Source organism: Drosophila mojavensis, unplaced genomic scaffold (genome assembly GCF_018153725.1).
Source record: "Drosophila mojavensis isolate 15081-1352.22 unplaced genomic scaffold, ASM1815372v1 contig_36, whole genome shotgun sequence".
NCBI classification, from domain to species: domain Eukaryota; kingdom Metazoa; phylum Arthropoda; class Insecta; order Diptera; family Drosophilidae; genus Drosophila; species Drosophila mojavensis.
In genome coordinates this window covers 14,740,082-14,757,986 of record NW_025318858.1, presented here as the reverse complement: position 1 = coordinate 14,757,986, position 17,905 = coordinate 14,740,082, and the positions used below count along the sequence as shown (strand labels likewise).

The window sequence follows — 17,905 nt, the reverse complement described above, 5'->3', positions numbered from 1 at the left end:
TTGTTTGTTTGCTGGCCGCCAGTCGCCGATGTCACATCGAAGACGCTGCTACGCGGTTACTGTGGAGCGCGCAAAATTAACTAAGTGAATAAACCACAATCGAAAACAAAAAAGAACCAAAACAGCGCTGCGAAACGAAAAGAATATAATCGAGTATATAGAGTAGACTGTGAATTGTGTAGCATAATAACCAAGCGACGTGCAATATCATTTTTTAACTGCGATCGTTCGAGCACGGCACGGGTAAGGCAAGCACGAATTGTTTGTATCTACAAGTTAACACAACACCAGGAACAAGAACTGTGCGCTAAAAAAATAATACACAAGAAAATTGCAGAGACCCGAATTTTAAACATTTTTAAATTGTTTTGACTTTTGTTTGAGTTATGTGAATATCATTTTAATTATGCCTGAAGAGTGAAGTCTGAGGCATTTTAAGTGATTACCCAAAAAAACAAAAAAGAAAATAATTTAAAAACAATACCAAAATGTATACTTACAAAAATATATACATAATTGTTTTAAAACATTTTTATAAAATTAAAAGGATATTTCATAGTAAATATTTATAATAATAAACTATAGAAAATGATAAAAATAATTGTTAATTAATCAAATAAAACTAACTAAGTTCAAAATCTTATAAAGAAATAAGAGACAAAATAAGAATAAAATAAAATTTATTATATAAATAACCAATAGCTATTAGTTATTTATCAACTAAATTAAAAACAAGAAAATATGATATTTTACTTAAAATATAAATTGTAAAAACAGGATAATAAAACTACTACATCCTTATTTCCCATTTTCAATGGATCTGGATAAAAAATAAATAAAAAAAACATATGTAAAAATAAAAACAAAGCAGAAAATATAAACTAAATATATTTAATATAAGGCATAACCAGAAATCGTAAACTTAAAAAAAAATTGAAAATATAATTCTAAATTACAAATTCAACATAGCAGTGATATTAAATATATTAAGTTTCTATTTTATTTTGAAAACTTAGCAGCTAAGTTAACTAAAGAGCAATTTAATTTTTCGACCACCCCAAAATTTATATTTTAATAACTTGTTCAATAAACCAAACTATGTGTTTATATTTTCAACTCATTTAAATTATTGTTAATTAAAAAATATATATTATACAAAACAAAAAAAATAAATAAATAAACTATTTGAACGATTTGAGTTATTGACAAAAATAATCTCTACACGCATACACACAAAAACTCTGAAATTAATCTAACAGAAATATCACATTGCTCAGCACACTGAATAATAACGCTATTAATTAGCTGTCAGATCATCATTAGCAATTTGGAATGATGAATGTACATAACTGTTAGTCAAAGGGTATATTCACCTTTTGCCTAATACATAGATTTGCATTTAAAAAATTTGAGAAAAAATCAAAGTAAACAAATTATAATTGTGGTCATTGAAACGATGTTCTGATTCCCAACGGAAGCAGCTGCCGTTGCTCTGCTCTCTCTGCCTCCAGATCTATTCTATTCTCCAGGTTTGGCTACCGTTTCGAGTCTCTCAACCGGTTTACTTCCGAGAGCGGAGTAAACAATAACATTGTAGCATACAGATAGATACGTAGCACAAACACATGCACATATGTATATGTATAGGTTACAATTGCAGTGCGTATACACATATAATATTTCATAATATGTGAATAAGATGAATTTCGGGAATACCTTGGTAACGAGAAAAGACAGGTTTCTCAGTTTGCTTCGAGTCATTCAGCTGACAAGTTTTCTGTTTTCGGTGATTTTTGCATGCAAATAATAAGAGTGAACTGCAAACAGTAGAGAAGCCACGACAGTGTCAATCAAATATTGAAGTTCTGCTGATAAAGTATCAGTGCGACGGTGTGCGTCATAAGCAAATGGCGTAGTTTTTAGTTTAGCCCTTCAGTTAGCTGATATAGTTATGTCTATATAGTGCATATGTTTGTATGAGAGTGAGATTCAGGGCATTGACATTGTGTAGTGAGCTGAGTTTTCGTTCCAACTAATTCAAGTGCAATGCCCACTAGCCGTAGTTGGGTGAGCGAGATCAACAGATAGCTAGATTCTCCGATTAATAATTCGCATGTTATTGAATTATTGAATATTTAATGGAATACATATGCAATTCACGAACAGTTGACTAGCTGCTTTCGAGTCTTGACCATGTGCAGGTAAGCTCTACTTTGCCTAGCCTTGAATCTAGGATTTGGATTGGGATGAGAAAAGGGCGAGCCTCAGAAGAGACTCTACTTTAATTTTCACACCACTTTGCTGTTTAGGCCTATGTAAGATATTTTGAATAGTTCAATCTAAAATTTTGGTTTTTAATTTATTACAATTTTAAAATTAAAATCTTTTTTAAAATTGATTTCGATTGTAGAGTTTTTTTTTTTTTTTTATAATTTTAAAATTTTTTTTAAGTGGTAAATTAAAAATATATGCTAAATTATGCTGAAGCTTACAATTCTATAGAACCGAAAAATATTTAAAATGTATATCTATTTAAAACGTATATCGTATATATTTATATAAGTTTTCTACGAACTATATGTATAATACATATATGAATTATTGTATAACCTCTATATATACTATGCATTCCAAGACCAAATAATAAATGTATTATACTACACTCTAATATATATTATATACATTTGTTCTAGTCGTATCCCAACTTTGCATATAAATTTACAATATATGCATATATATTTATACCCTAGTTTACCTTGCCGTAGTATGCATAAACTAAATACTCGTCAGCTCATATACTATACACTTAGTAGAAGTATACTTTCGCAGTAGTATACTATTTTCATCTCTTCTGTCTTTACAAATCCTATGTAATACCTTTGTGAAAGACTCCGTAGTATCCTCTAGTATACCCGAGCAATATATGGTGTATGTTCACATAATAGGCGATGCTTTGTAGATAAGGCGTCCAGGCTGCGGGTTACAGATGACACATGATGAATAAATCGTCATAAGGCGAAGTCAATTGCATTTACATTTAATTCACATTGTATACAGATATACTATATGCATGTATAATAATATATATATTTACATTTATATATACATAATTAAGCCTACAATATATGAGATGAGTTCGAACAATGTTTTTGTTTTGATTAAAATGTCGTTACATATTTCAGAAATTTATAATCTATATATTTATATGCGATTGTTTTCTACGATTACAATTGTTCGTCTTGCAGTTGTACCTTGATCTTACGGAATATATATATATATATATAAACGCATATAATTTCTATTTAAATTATATACGTCTGAATGAAGCTATTTGTTAATAATACGGCAAAAATGTGGAGTAAATTGCGTGCTACATTTACTTATATAAATATTGAATATTTTATTGGGGTTGTTGCAGATAATTTTAATATTTTTTTTTTTCATATGCCAATTGCATGGTTTAAGCTCTGTTGTATGTTGATCTATAAAGCAAGCAGTTCTTAGTCAAATATAGAGTGTGTTTATGGAAATATTACTATATGAATAAATATACATTTTTATTTTCATCTATATAATTTTTTTTATGAATGGGCATTTTAACAGTTTAGCATATAGTAAATATAGATAATCTACCGGATTTGCTCTTAAATTTTAGCTATTTATTAAAAGTGCATGTTGCACCTTAATTTGTTCTCAAGAAGCAAAGCAAATATCAAATAGCATGCATAACTTTTGACGTCAAGTATAATCGTCATTTGCGTAATTAAGTGACATAAACACAAAATACGCGGCTCAAAAGCCAAAAGAGTGAAAAAAAATACTACAAGTGAGAATTTTACAAACGGCCGTAACCGACGGCAGTAATACTTATTAGTCATCAAAAATTCCACGTGCTTTATACGAAGCTTTAATTAACAGATTTAATTTTATGAATATATATTTTAGTTAATTTTATAAATATATTGCACTTTAGTTTTTTTTTTTTTTTTTAATTTTTATTTATTTCTTAGGAAAACCAGAGCATCTTTTGCTCTATTATTAAGACATTTTTTTATATCTGAAAGATTCTTATAAGAATGGTGCTCGTGCTTAAATGAAACAATATATACATATATATTTATATGACATCAGAACTGTAGTTTCAATAAAATGGAAATGCCTTAAGTTCCTGCTAACATAACATAACAACAAATATACTCTTTTCACTCTGTGAATCAGTACAGAGTACATACATGTTTGAATGTAAAGCTATATAAAATATATGTGTATATGTCTTTAAATGTATGTATGTGTATATATACAAATTCTAAAATGAAACCTATCCACTCACCTGGCGGGTGGCAAACGTTTCGTCGCTTTAATAATTAACAGGTGCAAAGGTGAGCAGCTTACGGTAGTCATCCACATGTGTTGCGCCCATGATCCGCAACAGTTTGATCAGAGTGCAAAATGGCACGCAATTCACATAAAAGAAAGAAAAAAAAAACCCGTTTGATCAAGTTGAGCATTTTCGTAGCTGTAGCTGCGGCCAGGTAGTCGCCAGCTGGACTCTGTCCCAATAAAATGTGGCACAGCTCCATGAGCCATGACGCCCGTTGCATCACTGTGAAAATCAATCAAGCATTGCTGCAACCCACTGCATCGTGTTTGAGTCTGCAAATAGAGTTCATAAATGAATCACAAATGTGTATATAATAGATAGTACACTCCATTATCTAAGTTTTTGATGAATTAGTCACAACTAAATTAGCTCAACAGTTTGAAATTTATAATTATTGATTAGAAAGTTCTGAGGTTTTTATGGGACTTCAATTAAAAATCTATATAATGGAAATGGACAGGTTAAATATATTATATATTAAGTTTAGCCGATTTAAACTAATTAAAAATATAGATATATAGATATATAACTAGTTCGATTTAGCTGTAAACAAAATTGTTTAAAAAGAAGCAGGTATACAGAATGACTGAATTGCTACAATCATTCTAAAATATATTTAAATATTTTAAAGTATTGTAAATATTAAATTTTTTCAATAGAATAGATGCGAAAATAAACAGATTTTCTTTTTTGAGTGTTAACTTAAGTTGTTGATTATAGATATACAAAACCTTTTTTCCAACAGTAACCCCAAGGGCATATAATTAACTTTGCCGCTTACTACTTGGACTGGACTTTCGTATCTATAGTCATTTTTATAACACAGCTCATGCCTCAAATAATGTTTTTATATGTAAATATATAAAAATATTTACGTACATATTTCGTATATTTAATTTGTTTAGTAATGCAGAGTTTCACAAGATGCAGTCTTTTAAAAAAAAAATAAATAATAATAAAAAAAAATACATAAATGTTATTAAATAAATAAAATGTTATAATTAAATATATAATAATAAAAATATTAATAATATTAATATTATTAGAATGTATGGGTTTTTATAATTATTATTAATATTATTATTTATTTATTTTTTGATTTTATCTTATCTTTTACATAATCTCAAAAATAAAAGAATTAACCAATCTAATAATCTAATCGATGAACGTTAATCTTGACTTTAATTTTTCATTTCGTATTTAACTTCTTTCCAGCTGATTGATCACAATGTTATCGGCGCGAGAACAGTTCTTCAATAGCGATGGCGGCACTCCCGGCATAGGCCTAGGCATTGAGATTGGGGAGAGCGGCACAGCGAAGCCCGGACGTGGTGTCTACAATTCCACCACTGTGCCCATGACAAGTGCCAGCAGCTGGCGCAATGGACATACAAATACAACGAGCACTACCACGCCCACTGGCGCTGCACCAATTGCAGCTGCAGCTGCCAAGCAACCGCCCTTGGAGCCGGTAGTGGAGGTCGAGGAGGATTTCAACATTGATACGAATGCACTATCCAACCTGCCGCCACGCGAGCCCGTGGACATTGAGTTCAAGGAGCTCTCGCTGACGGTCAAATTGGGCTTCAAACGAGGTGAGTGCCAGCATTTACGATCGTCAGCTCTGACCACGATATCGCAGTCCATAAAAGTTCAAACACGCCCCGATAAGATTGCCAAAATAGAAAAGAAAAGGCGCTCCATTTTATGGATCCATACAAAATAGCGGCTACTTTTTGATGGAGCCACAAGAACCATAAGCGGTGCCTAGGCGCATGGGTCTCGCAGTTCAATAAACACACGAGTAACCACCTATTAGGTATTTTATTAACAACTCATTTTTTTACAATTGATTAGATACGATGCCCTTGCCCCTGTCGGCCCATCCATTAGTCAACAGCTGTAGATAGAACAGGAGCATATCAATTTCATAGCATAGTTTGAAATAGATTATGAAATGCAATTATGATATTTTTTTTAAATATTTAATATATTTACATTTATATTTACATTTATATTTATGTTTATATTTATATTTATATTTATATCATTATATATTTATATTTATATTTATATTATATCAAAGTCCAAGAAGCTACACGTGTTAACTTTTCATATCAAAGTTAATTTTTGGCCAGTTACTCGCTTGCAGTACGCGAATGATTATACGTTAGCACGGCGCTCCATAACGTAATTATTTCTGCTTTTGTTCTCTAATGTTTATCATTAAATAAAGCCCTCACCTTTAAGAGCTAATCGACTAGCGCACAATTTTTTACCAGTTTTAGTATATGCTAATACATGCATTAAAGAAATATAAACTTATTTCGCAAAGCTACCCTCATAAATAATTTATATGACTATATGTAATAGACAGAGGAAGGTAACTAGTTCCTATGAAGTATATATACTCTTACTTGTTCTAGCATAAGCTGTTTGCTTTGTAGATAGAAATGAAACTGGAATTACAGCTCAAGGTATCTCCTAGCTGGGATTTCCCTTACTTGTTTTCATCGATTCCATAATCTGTCGACATGACTGGGCACAAACTAAGTGTTAATAAATAAATCAACTTTCCTATTGGTTTAATCTGCATATAATTGTCGATCAATTTAATAATAGGTTTGGTATAAGTGTAATTGAGTATTAGCAGGCAAAATGACTTATTGTAGAATGATTCGATAATCAAGATGAGAACTGACGACTTATAAATTTATGTTCAACAGGTGAAAAGGAAATTCTGCACAATGTCTGCGGCAAGTTTCCCGGCAGCCAGCTAATTGCCATTATGGGTCCATCGGGAGCTGGTAAATCGACGCTACTCGATGCTCTTTCTGGATTTAAGACCACCGGCGTCGATGGTTCTATACGACTCAATGGACGACGTCGTGATTTGCGTGAGTTTATTTCAAAATGAAAATTTAAAAATATTTAATTGATTAAATATAAATATATATGAATATCTCGATCACAGCCTCGTTTCGTCGCATGTCCTGCTATATCACACAGGATGATCGTCTGCAGCCTCTGCTGACGGTGACCGAGAACATGCATATAGCGGCCGATCTGAAATTGGGTGAGAATGTCAGCTACGAGGAGAAGGAGAGCAGAGTAAGCCAAAAGTTTTGTATATTTATGAAACTTCATCTAAGCATGACTTACCATTTTTTAGATTGAGGACATTCTGTTGCTGCTGGGCCTTTACGATCACGATCAGACGATGACAGGCCGCCTGTCTGGCGGCCAAAGAAAGAGGCTATCCATTGCCATGGAATTGATTAATAATCCCACTGTGATGTTTCTGGACGAGCCCACAACGTAGGTGCACATTTTCGTCTAGTCAACGTCAATTCTCAATCTCTCGCTTTACTCTGTCCAATAGTGGCTTGGACAGCAGTTCCTGCACCAAAGTCTTGGAGCTATTGAAACGCTTGACCAACCAGGGTCGCACCATCATTTGCACCATACATCAGCCGACTGCCAAGCTATTCCAAATATTCGATCAAGTCTATGTGCTCTCTTCCGGCAACTGCGTCTACCAGGGTGGCACCCAGAAGCTGGTGCCCTTCCTGCATTCCGTAGATCTGCCCTGTCCTATGTACCACAATCCAGCTGATTACAGTGAGTGCCCCATAAGTCCAACTGTAAATATAGTTAACGTTTCTCTCTCCCCTCTCTCCTCACTCAGTCATCGAGCTGGCCTGCGGGGAGTACGGCTTCGACAAGATCGATACGCTTAAGTCAGCGTCGGAGAACGGTAACAGTCTGGCCTGGTTCAACAATCCGAGCGCTGTGCTGCGTTCCGAGGCGCTCATCCACAAGTACCCCATACCCAAGCGTAGTAAAAACGTTTCCCTGGAGAACACCAGCTTTATGAATCAGTGCACTGTGCTGCTACGGCGTGGCTACATCAAGTCCGGTCGCGATACAACAATGACCCATCTACGGCTCTTCGTCAACATTTGTGTGGCCGTACTCTATGGCGCGATGTACGATCACTCCGGCAGGGAGGGCTCACGAGTTTTGGATAATTATAATCTTCTGTTTGCCATATTGATGCACCATTCCATGACGACGATGATGTTGACGGTTCTGACATGTGAGTAGAGACTTATTAGCAACCGAGATTGCGCCGATCGGCATAGAGAACGATCCAATTGTATTTCTCTTTAATTGCAGTCCCCCTTGAGATGACAATATTGATCAAAGAACATTTCAATCGTTGGTATTCCCTGAAGGCCTACTACACAGCCATGACGCTCTTGGAAATACCCATAACAGTAATTATCATAGCTCTAACTACAGAGGAAAGTCTATTGTATCTTATATCTCACCTGTTTTCCAGTTTATCAGTACACTCCTGTTCACGGTCATCATTTATTTGTGGAGCTATCAGCCCATGGAGTGGGTGCGCTTCTGGATGTTCTTTGTGATCAGTTTGCTTGTTGTGTTTGTGGGCCAAAGTTTTGGATTGATTATTGGCGCCTGGTGCAATGTGGTCAACGGAACTTTCCTTGCTCCCGTGCTCACCATTCCCATGATGATGTTCGCCGGCTTTGGCGTCACTTTGCGCGATCTGCCCAGCTACCTGAAGTGGGGCAGTCACATATCCCATTTACGATATGGTCTCGAGGGCTACATAGCTGCCATCTATGGAATGAATCGGGGGGTTTTGGACTGCAACGAGGCGCCCTACTGCCATTATAGGTAAGGAAGTAGATCAGCAGCTGACGAAGTGGATTACTGAACATCTTAAACTCTTACAGATACCCAAAGAAGTTCTTGGAGGAGATTACCATGTCGGGCGATCAGTTCTGGAACGATCTCATGGCGCTGAGCATAATGCTGCTCCTCTTCCGTGTGAGCGCCTACTTTGTGCTCAAGGCCAAGCTCAAGTCGATCCGATGAGCGCTGCCATTCCAAGAAACAAACTTGCCCACTTGTATTATATATAACTTGTTGAAAATTACGTTTAGTGTTAATTTTACTAAATTAATTACATTAATAAAAGACTTGTTAATTAAATCTATAGCACGTAGACTCTATATCACACGTTTCAATTGTTCAGGCCTTGCGCTGCCTGCTTTAGCTCCTTTTTGGCAGTTGCTGTTTGTTCCAAAAGCTGTTGCAGCGCTTGAGCATTCGATGCCATCTCACCAGAATGGAGCTGAGGAGAGATTGGAATTAGAATTAGATTGGCTTAGCTGAAGATTAGGATCGTTTACTTACTAGCACAACACGCTGATCCAGCGTTTCCAGCAGTCTCCGCTTCAAGCGTAGCAAGGAAGTCGCCGATCGACTGAACTTCAGCGTCTGTTCCGGCGTCAGCAGCTCTATAAAGTATATGCTGGCTTGCTCGCCTTGGGTCTGGACACGCAGGCTGGGCAAATTGATGCCGGCAATGGGGCATACCAAGTCAACGCCTTCCACCTCGGCATCTGCCGACAACTGATTGGCATATGCAGTCAGATCCTCACGCTGACTGAGCAAATAGGCGGGCGCACGGGCGAGCTCCTTGAAGGCCTGCTTCGTCTTGACGTCCGTCCATTCGGGATGCTCTATGGCCACAGCAGATCGCAGCACAGTCAAGCGGCTGTCCACTTTGGGTTGTGCACGCTGTCGCTGACGTTGCGCGGCCTTCAGCTCCTCGGCTCCGTCGAACAGCTGCTTCGAGTGGTGACCCAGAATAACCAAGGAGAGGCACGCATCCACTAGTTGGTCGGGAAAACGGTCATACTCGCCATTATTCAATTTACGTAATGCAACCACCTCCAGTTGTCTCAGCTGCTCAGCAGTTAAGCTGCAATTCAGCTGTGCGCAGCTCCAGAGGAATGTGGACACGTCCTTAGCACGCAGTTCACCGGGATTGAAGCTCAATAATCGTTCCACAAGGGCCTGCATGCATTCCGGCTGATCCCAACGCATCTCAGCAAAGTACGCAAATATGTGTGCCAGGCCACGCGGCTGAAGTTTTGTTAGCTGTGTGGACTCTAGGCAAATGCTCTGCAGGTGCTGGCAGATTCGCTCGTCGTGCACGCGTTGGAAGCGCAATGCCTTGACATAGCAAACAAGCAGCGAATCATCCGGAACGCTATCCCCGTCAAGCTTTAAGTTCAGAATTGCATCCACCAGGGCAGTCTCATAGGCCTGACGCACTTCACCCGTCACCAAAGTCGAAGTTTTATAGGCAGCATTACAAACCAGAGCCAGATCCAGAGGAGTTAAGTTCGCCAAGTGCTTGCCAAGCTGCGTCGCAAGCATCGTCTCCAAATCAGTTTGCTGATGTTGCTTCTGCAGGCCTAAATAGAAACAGATTTGCAAAAACCGCTGCTTGCTGCCAGCCGCTTCCTGTACCAAACGTCGCATGGCCGCATGATAGAAATCGATACGCCTCAGCCAATTTGGGATGAGAAACAGAAATGCATAGAGAGTCTCCAGTACAGTGGAAACGTCCATTTTGTCTAGTTGTGCAGTTGCATGCGCATCCAGCACATTCAAGGCCTTGGCATACATGGCTGGTACTGCATTCGAACGATAACTGGATGCATGTATGATCAGTGCTGGCAGCTGTGAAGCATCTGTCTGCTGCACGGAGCGTCGAAAGTAATGCTCATCCGTGATGGGAAAGTAGTCCGAATAGCGAATTTTCGTTGGTGGCAGCACGTGCTCCTCGCACTTGTAGCGGTCGATGGCTATGTGCTTGGCAAAGCGGGTCAGCAGCGTGCCGGTCTCATCTGAAGTGTCTCGCAATACATCCCTTACAGTGAAGGACGCATAGCATCGCACCTGGTTTAGTTTTCTGCTGTTTGTGATTGATGCGCACGTCAAACGACGCAATAAAGCAAACATTTCTATTGCAACTTTTATATTATTTATATAACTTAATTTATCAAACACAACGTGCTCGGCTCCAATCTATGTAAACTAATCAGCCAGTGTTGTAAGCGGTGCAAAGCGCGCATTTTTTGAATAAAATCGTTTTTTTGCACATTTTGTGCTGGTGGTTGTCTCGACTAAAAAAAATACAATTTACAATATAATTTGCATCTACAAATAGCATATAAATTGCAGTAGTTGTTTTAGCATTAAAAAATAGGTATTCTTAAAATTAGACAACCACAAAAACAATTGCTTAGAACGGCTATTATTTTTATTAATATTTAAAAATTCAGTATTTAAATTAATATATTCTATGCCAAGTCAGTAACTTCAGAGCGTTATTTTAAATTACTTTTCAACACTTATGAACTAATTACGAGAAAGATGGGCAAAAGAGCAGCTGGATTTGTCCTTTTTCGGCGCCTATGTGGAGAAATTCAATATTTACTACTAAAAGCTTCATATGGCGATTTTCACTGGAGCGCCCCAAAAGGTCATGTAGATCCTGGTGAAGATGACTTTACTACAGCGCTGCGCGAAACAAAGGAGGAAGCCGGGTAAGTGCATATGAAACAAAGAGTAGCTTTTTGACCGTTAATTATACTCATTTTGGATTGTAGTTTCGATGAAAAGGATTTGATTATATATCGCGACACGCCACTGACTCTAAACTATGAGGTCAAAGGTAAACCAAAGGTTGTTATCTATTGGCTGGCAGAGTTACGGAATCCAAACCAAGAAGTCATTCTTTCCGAGGAACATACAGAGCTTAAATGGCTCCCAAAGGATGCGGCGAAGGAATGTGTTGGCTTTAAGGACAATCAAGTGATGATTGAGAAGTTTCATGAAATGATTCTGAACATGGATAAGAATCGTACCAATTGCGGATGCCCGTAAAAATACCAAATATTTAGTGCTGTAAACGTTGTCAGTGAATGACAGCATGACGGCATTCTACAACACTATTTTTAAGGCATCTGTAGATTGATTTTGTTGTGAGAAACTAATCAAAAAAAAGGCATTGAATAAATTTTCTAAAAACGGCAGCAATTTAATTGATCAACATATACAATAATGGGTTCACGTTCGCGCAGTCCGTCGGTGAAACGCCGCCATCACAAGAGCAAACACAAAAAACGCAGCAAGAGTAAGTCACACAATCGCGACAGGGAACGGGACTACGAGCATGAGCGCAGTAGCTGCACCCGCAGCAGTCGCACGGATAGAGAAAAGTCGGCGGAAGGCCGGCGAGAGCGCGATAGACATCGCAGCGACAGGCACACTCACACGCACCTGCACACACACACAGAGCGCGACTATCACCGGCACTCGCACTCCAAGTCCCGCAAACGCTCCAGCTCCTCAAGCAGTGATAGCCAGCAGTACTCGGATCACGAGACGCAACGCAGTCGACACAAGCGCAGTCGATTCAAGAAACTGGATGAGGTAAGCATTGGCTGCCCAGTAATTTAATGTACTCCAGTTTGATTAATCTCTTCGGTTGCAGCAAAATTTACTTCAGGTAGAGCGACTTGCCGAAATGGAACGGCAGCGTCGCCAAAAGGAAGCTGAGCAGAAAACGATCGAAGAGCAGGCGGCCAAGCGCATTGAAATGCTCGTCAAGAAACGTGTCGAAGAGGAGCTCGAAAAGCGACGCGACGAAATCGAACAGGAGGTGAATCGTCGCGTCGAGACAGCCAAAGCTGAAATGGAACGTGAAATGATGCTGGAGCTGGAGAAGCGGCGCGAGCAGATACGCGAAGAAGAACGCCGTCGCGAGGTAGGTGCTCGTATTCACATTTCGCTGGACGACTGCTGCTACCACAAATACCCAAACTATCAACTATCAACACACGCACAGTATACAGCCTTCGACTACAACTACCGAAAAACACACACATGTACAATACCAATAGCAGTTGCAAACAGTCGTCTTGAACAAACTCATTTACGAAACTGTGTAGCGACGTTTTCAGTTGCCACCTGTAATGAGCAGATGCTAAAGGCTCAGTTTGTCCCTGAGTGTGTGTGCGTGTGTGTATACAAATTTAGCTAATAGTCATTCAAGTAAACCTATTGATGTTCTTTTTACACTGCTAATCCACTAACCTACCATACTAATGAACTGGTTTAATCTTTCGGCTTATGACCGCAGCATACACACATGTAAACACACACACACACACAAACAAACGCTGAGTCGCTGGCCACGTCGTTGCACATTTCGCATTACTATTGCCAAATCAATTTTGTAATTATTATTATTTATTTTTTTCTACAAACCAAAAACGTAACGAAAGACAAATACCCAAAAGCCAAAAATATCGTCTTGCAGTTTTGACGCCCACAAAAGTGCATAATTCAATTTTTGCGTTACTTTTAGCCTCATCTATTCTTGTTTGATTTCATTTTGATTGGTTTCTGTAACTGGTTGTTGTTGTTGTTACATAATGCGCGCAATTTAATGCTTCGATCAAATGTGTGTGTGGGTGTGTGCCTGCGTGTGTGAGAGTGTGTCTGTGTGTGTTTAGGAGAGATGGGATTACAACAGTAAACAAAACACGTACATATATACACATACGTATACAGAATTGTATATGTGTATGTGAAGCTCTGCTACCATTCAGCCCCCACCTAAGCCGGAGCTAATGCTTACGATGAGAATTCGGCCACACGGATGAGAGCACCAATCAGCTCTCTAGGAGATCCTTGACGATGTACTACACACGCATACACACATACGTATCCCGTGTAGCGTAACCCGAACCACGTATCGCGTATATCGTTTATCGCAGTGTAGTCGATCAAGCTCAGTATCTCTTAGCCAGTACAGTGTTTGGGTGTGAGGGCGGGCTTAGCATAGCTTACCTTAGTTCCAACAGTACGATGCATGCCAAATCCCTAATAGATCCCCCATACACGGGCGCCTATTCATACCAATAAACGGGTGAGTGAGAGTTCGTTAAACAAAACGAAACGTGTGAATAACTTAAATGGATATAAACAAACTTGAAGTGTGTTAAGTGAATGGAACAATCATCATTCGAGTGCATTGCAAATGCAAATGCAAATAATAAACAAACAAAACAAAAAAAAAAAAAAAATAGTCTTTAAGGACTCAAAGCTCTCCCTCTAGGAACATTCGACATAGGACAACCAAATCAAAGCCGATCAGACATAAGATTGTTTTATCGTAACTCATAAGCCCGGATAACCATTTGTCAATCAATGGGTATGACTGAACTTGTTGTTGTTGTCGTGCCACAAATATTAATTTTATGTATGTTTGGTTTCTTCAAACATTTATCGTTTGGTCGAAACGCTATTATAATTTGATTCCTAAACTCAAAAAAAAAAAAAAAAAAAAAAATGTAATGTTATTCTGATTAAACAACTATGTAGCTGAATACCGTAAATCAAAATACAAATTCGCAGCACAGCCAAAAATTAACAAAATGATTTAGCCATTAAACTGGAAAAATGAACTATTTCAATAGTAAGTAGCAACAAAAATAAAACAAAAAACAAAAACAAACAAAAAATAGAATAAAAGAAAAGAAAAAAATTGAAAACCAAATTTAAAGAAAATCAAATTTAAGTACATTTGTTAATGTTGTGTGCTCTTATTGTTAAACATTAAATTTGCAAAAAAAAAAAAAAAAAAAAAAAACAATTATTATTTAAACCTTTTTATTAGACACTACTAAATGTTTATTTTTATTTTCTACCAATATATTTCTATGTAACTTATTGTTGAACATTAAATTAGATCTTTAATACATATGTATATCTATATGCAGCCCATCAAAATAAGATAAGATCCAATGCCGCCGCAAAGTCTGCGTCACCGATGTTAAAGATACCACCGTTTATATATATAATCATAACTAGATATAAGCATTCGACGAAGCATTAAATCTGATTTATTAATACGCCATTTTATTTGGGTTTTATAGGAGGAGGAAAAGCAAAAACGCGAAGAGCTCGAAGAAATTTTGGCCGAAAATAATCGCAAAATCGAGGAGGCTCAAAGAAAATTGGTAAGTGTATATATCTAAATAAACCTGAAACATTTCCATTGATATTTTCTATCCGTTCAACAGGCCGAAGAGCGCTTAGCTATCATTGAGGAACAGCGTCTGATGGACGAGGAGCGGCAGCGTATGCGCAAAGAGCAGGAGAAGCGTGTCAAGGAGGAGCAAAAGGTCATATTGGGCAAAAATAATTCAAGACCAAAATTATCGTTTTCCCTGAAGCCGGGCGCGTTATGAGCCATCATTCAGCCAATAGCGGGCGTTCCTTTCTGCCTTGTTGACAGCTTTGTGCTTTTCATTTTCTTACATTTGTTTGATCACGAATTGGCGCTTTGCTTGCGCTTAAAACTAATTGAACGGGTTTCATTGTTGTAGTTATATATTTTATTTGTTTAATTTTATTTTTGAAATGCGTTCAATAGAGGTTTGCCAGCAAGCAAGGTGCTATTATGTGGGGGCTTGACCTATGTCTTCAATATACACACAACAACACGACAGACAGGGGGACAGACTGACTGAACGACAGACAGACAGACAACTTGCATACGTATTTAAAAATAGTTTTCATATATGGTATAAAAATAATAATGGCCAACCTCTTCGATTATAAATAATTATACAGCATTCATAGTACAATACTCTAGCAATTCACTTACATTTTTATACATACAATACATATGTGAGAAAAATGATAATGTGTAGTAGTGCGCCGTAATGTTGCATCATGCTAAACAATTGCAAATACAACAACGACAAATCGCGAACTCTGTACTCCCAAAACATTTTGATAATGCTAAAAAGAAAACCCCATTAAGCTAAATTGATAATAAAGCGTTTCGCATACTATTACTATTGTGTTTTATTTGTGCAATGTTGTAATTTAGCGGTAAAGCCAGGAGTTGGGGTAATATCCATATGGAATGCGAGGTAAATCGCCTATCTCAATAACTTTAATTTTTCTTATTTATTAAATATATTTGCTATTCTGTTACTAAAGAAGTGCCAAACTAGACTATAAAAATTCAATTAAAATATTAAGTAATAATAGGGCTTGAGATAAAATTTAGCACCCAAGTTATCCAAAAATATTTATACTTTTAAATATTTTCACTGAAATAGGAGTGCATGAATAAAATTATGAAATGAAATCAATATATTTTACATTTAAAGTTGATCATCAAGAATGGCAAAATATCCGATTTCCCATTTTCAATAAAATTAAAAAATTACTAATATTTATTAAATATAGTCTGGTTCCTTACTAATCTAACTCTTTATTTATCCAACCTAATTGTAGGCTATTACCTAAACGAAAATATTTATTGGCCAAAATATTCCCTGAAGTAGCAGTGCATAAAAAGTGTATGAAAAGTTATAAAATATATATAAAAAAAAAAAAAAAAAAAAAAAAAAAAACTTATTCTGAAATCAAATGTCTTACGAGCCACCAGAAACCCCGCGACCGATAACCAAAACTAATTTCAAACTATATATTCCATTTTGTAGTTTTTTTTTAAATATTTTTTATTATTATATATAGCCTTGAAAAATTTAATTTTATTATGCGTTCTTTTGATATATATTTGCTGATAACATTAAATAAGATTTGATCGCCTTTTTTTTCTTCTTTAATAATTATCCAGCTTCTTTCATTGGTTATGCTAGCACATCTGATATACATATATATATATATATATATATATATATATATATATATATATATATATATATATATATATATATATAGGCATACGTATATACATGAATTACTTAAAATTTGTTTTGGTTTTGTTTAATGCAATATATGCAATTGATTTTTATTGAGTCGCTAGCACAAATTAAATTTCCATTCATCAATCAGCCAACAATTTTCATTTTCAAGTCTTTCAATTTGTAAGATTTTCTGCCAATTTTTGCCAATCAATCGAACATCCATTAGCAGCTGAGAAAAAGCAGAAAGTTTTACAGCTTATATAATTGCACTTGAGAGTATTTTTTTCGTTTTTGTTTTTGTTTTGTTTTTTTTTTTCATATAATATATGAAGTTAAGGAGAAAGAAGGAAAATAAATACTTTTTTACACACAGATTCATGTGTTGGTTTTTTTGTTTGTTTATTTTAAAATAATATTTTGCATAAAAAAGAACAAATCAAAATATTAAATAAAATTTATGAATATATATATATATATATATATATATATATATATATATATATATATATATATATAAAAAACCAAAGATGAAACTAAAAAATCAAAACAATAAATTGCAAACATTTCAAGAAATGGCATAATTTCAGCTATGAAATTAAAAATATGTAATATATAATAATTGTATGGAGAGAAATAATTAAATGTTATAGTTATATGATAAGTTTATAAGTTATAGTATATACAGCTTCCGTTCATCAACAATCTCAATCTCAGATATTTTGCATTTAATTTTAACATTTACGTAATTTTTTTGTTCACTTTTCGAAATTCTGGCTAATTTGCTGGCCCAAAAAACAAAGCGCTTCAATCACGCTCAAACTAATTATTATTTTTAATTTTTATATTATTTGTTTGTTTGTTTACTTTGGTTTTCATGATCTTGCTGTTGTTTTTGTTG

The 17,905-nt window shown here is 36.1% G+C and overlaps 4 protein-coding genes across 5 annotated transcripts; 3 read left to right on the top strand and 1 right to left on the bottom strand.

The window, feature by feature from the left end:
* Positions 1 to 18: 18 nt before the first annotated feature.
* LOC6576813 (ATP-binding cassette sub-family G member 4) lies at positions 19 to 9,410 on the top strand. Its single transcript, XM_002002763.4, has 10 exons — positions 19 to 243; positions 5,597 to 5,976; positions 7,108 to 7,278; positions 7,356 to 7,492; positions 7,554 to 7,699; positions 7,764 to 8,002; positions 8,070 to 8,480; positions 8,561 to 8,661; positions 8,727 to 9,088; positions 9,148 to 9,410. The coding sequence occupies exons 2-10, from the start codon at positions 5,610 to 5,612 to the stop codon at positions 9,287 to 9,289; spliced, it is 2,076 nt and encodes a 691-aa protein (XP_002002799.1). The 5' UTR covers positions 19 to 243; positions 5,597 to 5,609; the 3' UTR covers positions 9,290 to 9,410.
* On the bottom strand, positions 9,348 to 11,324 carry LOC6576812. Its single transcript, XM_002002762.4, has 2 exons — positions 9,611 to 11,324; positions 9,348 to 9,548 (listed from the first exon to the last, which is right to left on the bottom strand). The coding sequence occupies exons 1-2, from the start codon at positions 11,228 to 11,230 to the stop codon at positions 9,438 to 9,440; spliced, it is 1,731 nt and encodes a 576-aa protein (XP_002002798.1). The 5' UTR covers positions 11,231 to 11,324; the 3' UTR covers positions 9,348 to 9,437.
* A 290-nt stretch (positions 11,325 to 11,614) lies between these two features.
* Positions 11,615 to 12,306, top strand: LOC6576811 (bis(5'-nucleosyl)-tetraphosphatase [asymmetrical]). The gene is made up of 2 exons (XM_002002761.4): positions 11,615 to 11,817; positions 11,881 to 12,306. The coding sequence occupies exons 1-2, from the start codon at positions 11,645 to 11,647 to the stop codon at positions 12,155 to 12,157; spliced, it is 450 nt and encodes a 149-aa protein (XP_002002797.1). The 5' UTR covers positions 11,615 to 11,644; the 3' UTR covers positions 12,158 to 12,306.
* A 24-nt stretch (positions 12,307 to 12,330) lies between these two features.
* Positions 12,331 to 16,140, top strand: LOC6576810 (UPF0430 protein CG31712). Of its 2 annotated transcripts, XM_002002760.3 has the most exons (4): positions 12,331 to 12,706; positions 12,768 to 13,040; positions 15,217 to 15,300; positions 15,364 to 16,140. In XM_002002760.3, the coding sequence occupies exons 1-4, from the start codon at positions 12,335 to 12,337 to the stop codon at positions 15,529 to 15,531; spliced, it is 897 nt and encodes a 298-aa protein (XP_002002796.1). In that variant the 5' UTR covers positions 12,331 to 12,334; the 3' UTR covers positions 15,532 to 16,140. The 2 variants fall into 2 exon arrangements, with proteins under 2 accessions (XP_002002796.1, XP_032584606.1); XM_032728715.2 differs by lacking the exons at positions 15,217 to 15,300; positions 15,364 to 16,140 and having other exon boundaries at positions 12,768 to 14,606.
* Positions 16,141 to 17,905: the final 1,765 nt, after the last annotated feature.

Coding starts and splice junctions, on each gene's coding strand:
- LOC6576811 (XM_002002761.4), top strand. CDS start 11,645: ATGGGCAAAAGAGCAGCTGGATTTGTCCTTTTTCGGCGCCTATGTGGA. Junction 11,818..11,880: donor GAAACAAAGGAGGAAGCCGG/GTAAGTGCATAT, acceptor TTTGGATTGTAG/TTTCGATGAAAAGGATTTGA.
- LOC6576810 (XM_032728715.2), top strand. CDS start 12,335: ATGGGTTCACGTTCGCGCAGTCCGTCGGTGAAACGCCGCCATCACAAG. Junction 12,707..12,767: donor GATTCAAGAAACTGGATGAG/GTAAGCATTGGC, acceptor CTTCGGTTGCAG/CAAAATTTACTTCAGGTAGA.
- LOC6576812 (XM_002002762.4), bottom strand. CDS start 11,230: ATGTTTGCTTTATTGCGTCGTTTGACGTGCGCATCAATCACAAACAGC. Junction 9,549..9,610: donor TGGATCAGCGTGTTGTGCTA/GTAAGTAAACGA, acceptor ATCTCTCCTCAG/CTCCATTCTGGTGAGATGGC.
- LOC6576813 (XM_002002763.4), top strand. CDS start 5,610: ATGTTATCGGCGCGAGAACAGTTCTTCAATAGCGATGGCGGCACTCCC. Junction 5,977..7,107: donor CAAATTGGGCTTCAAACGAG/GTGAGTGCCAGC, acceptor TATGTTCAACAG/GTGAAAAGGAAATTCTGCAC. Junction 7,279..7,355: donor TGGACGACGTCGTGATTTGC/GTGAGTTTATTT, acceptor TCTCGATCACAG/CCTCGTTTCGTCGCATGTCC.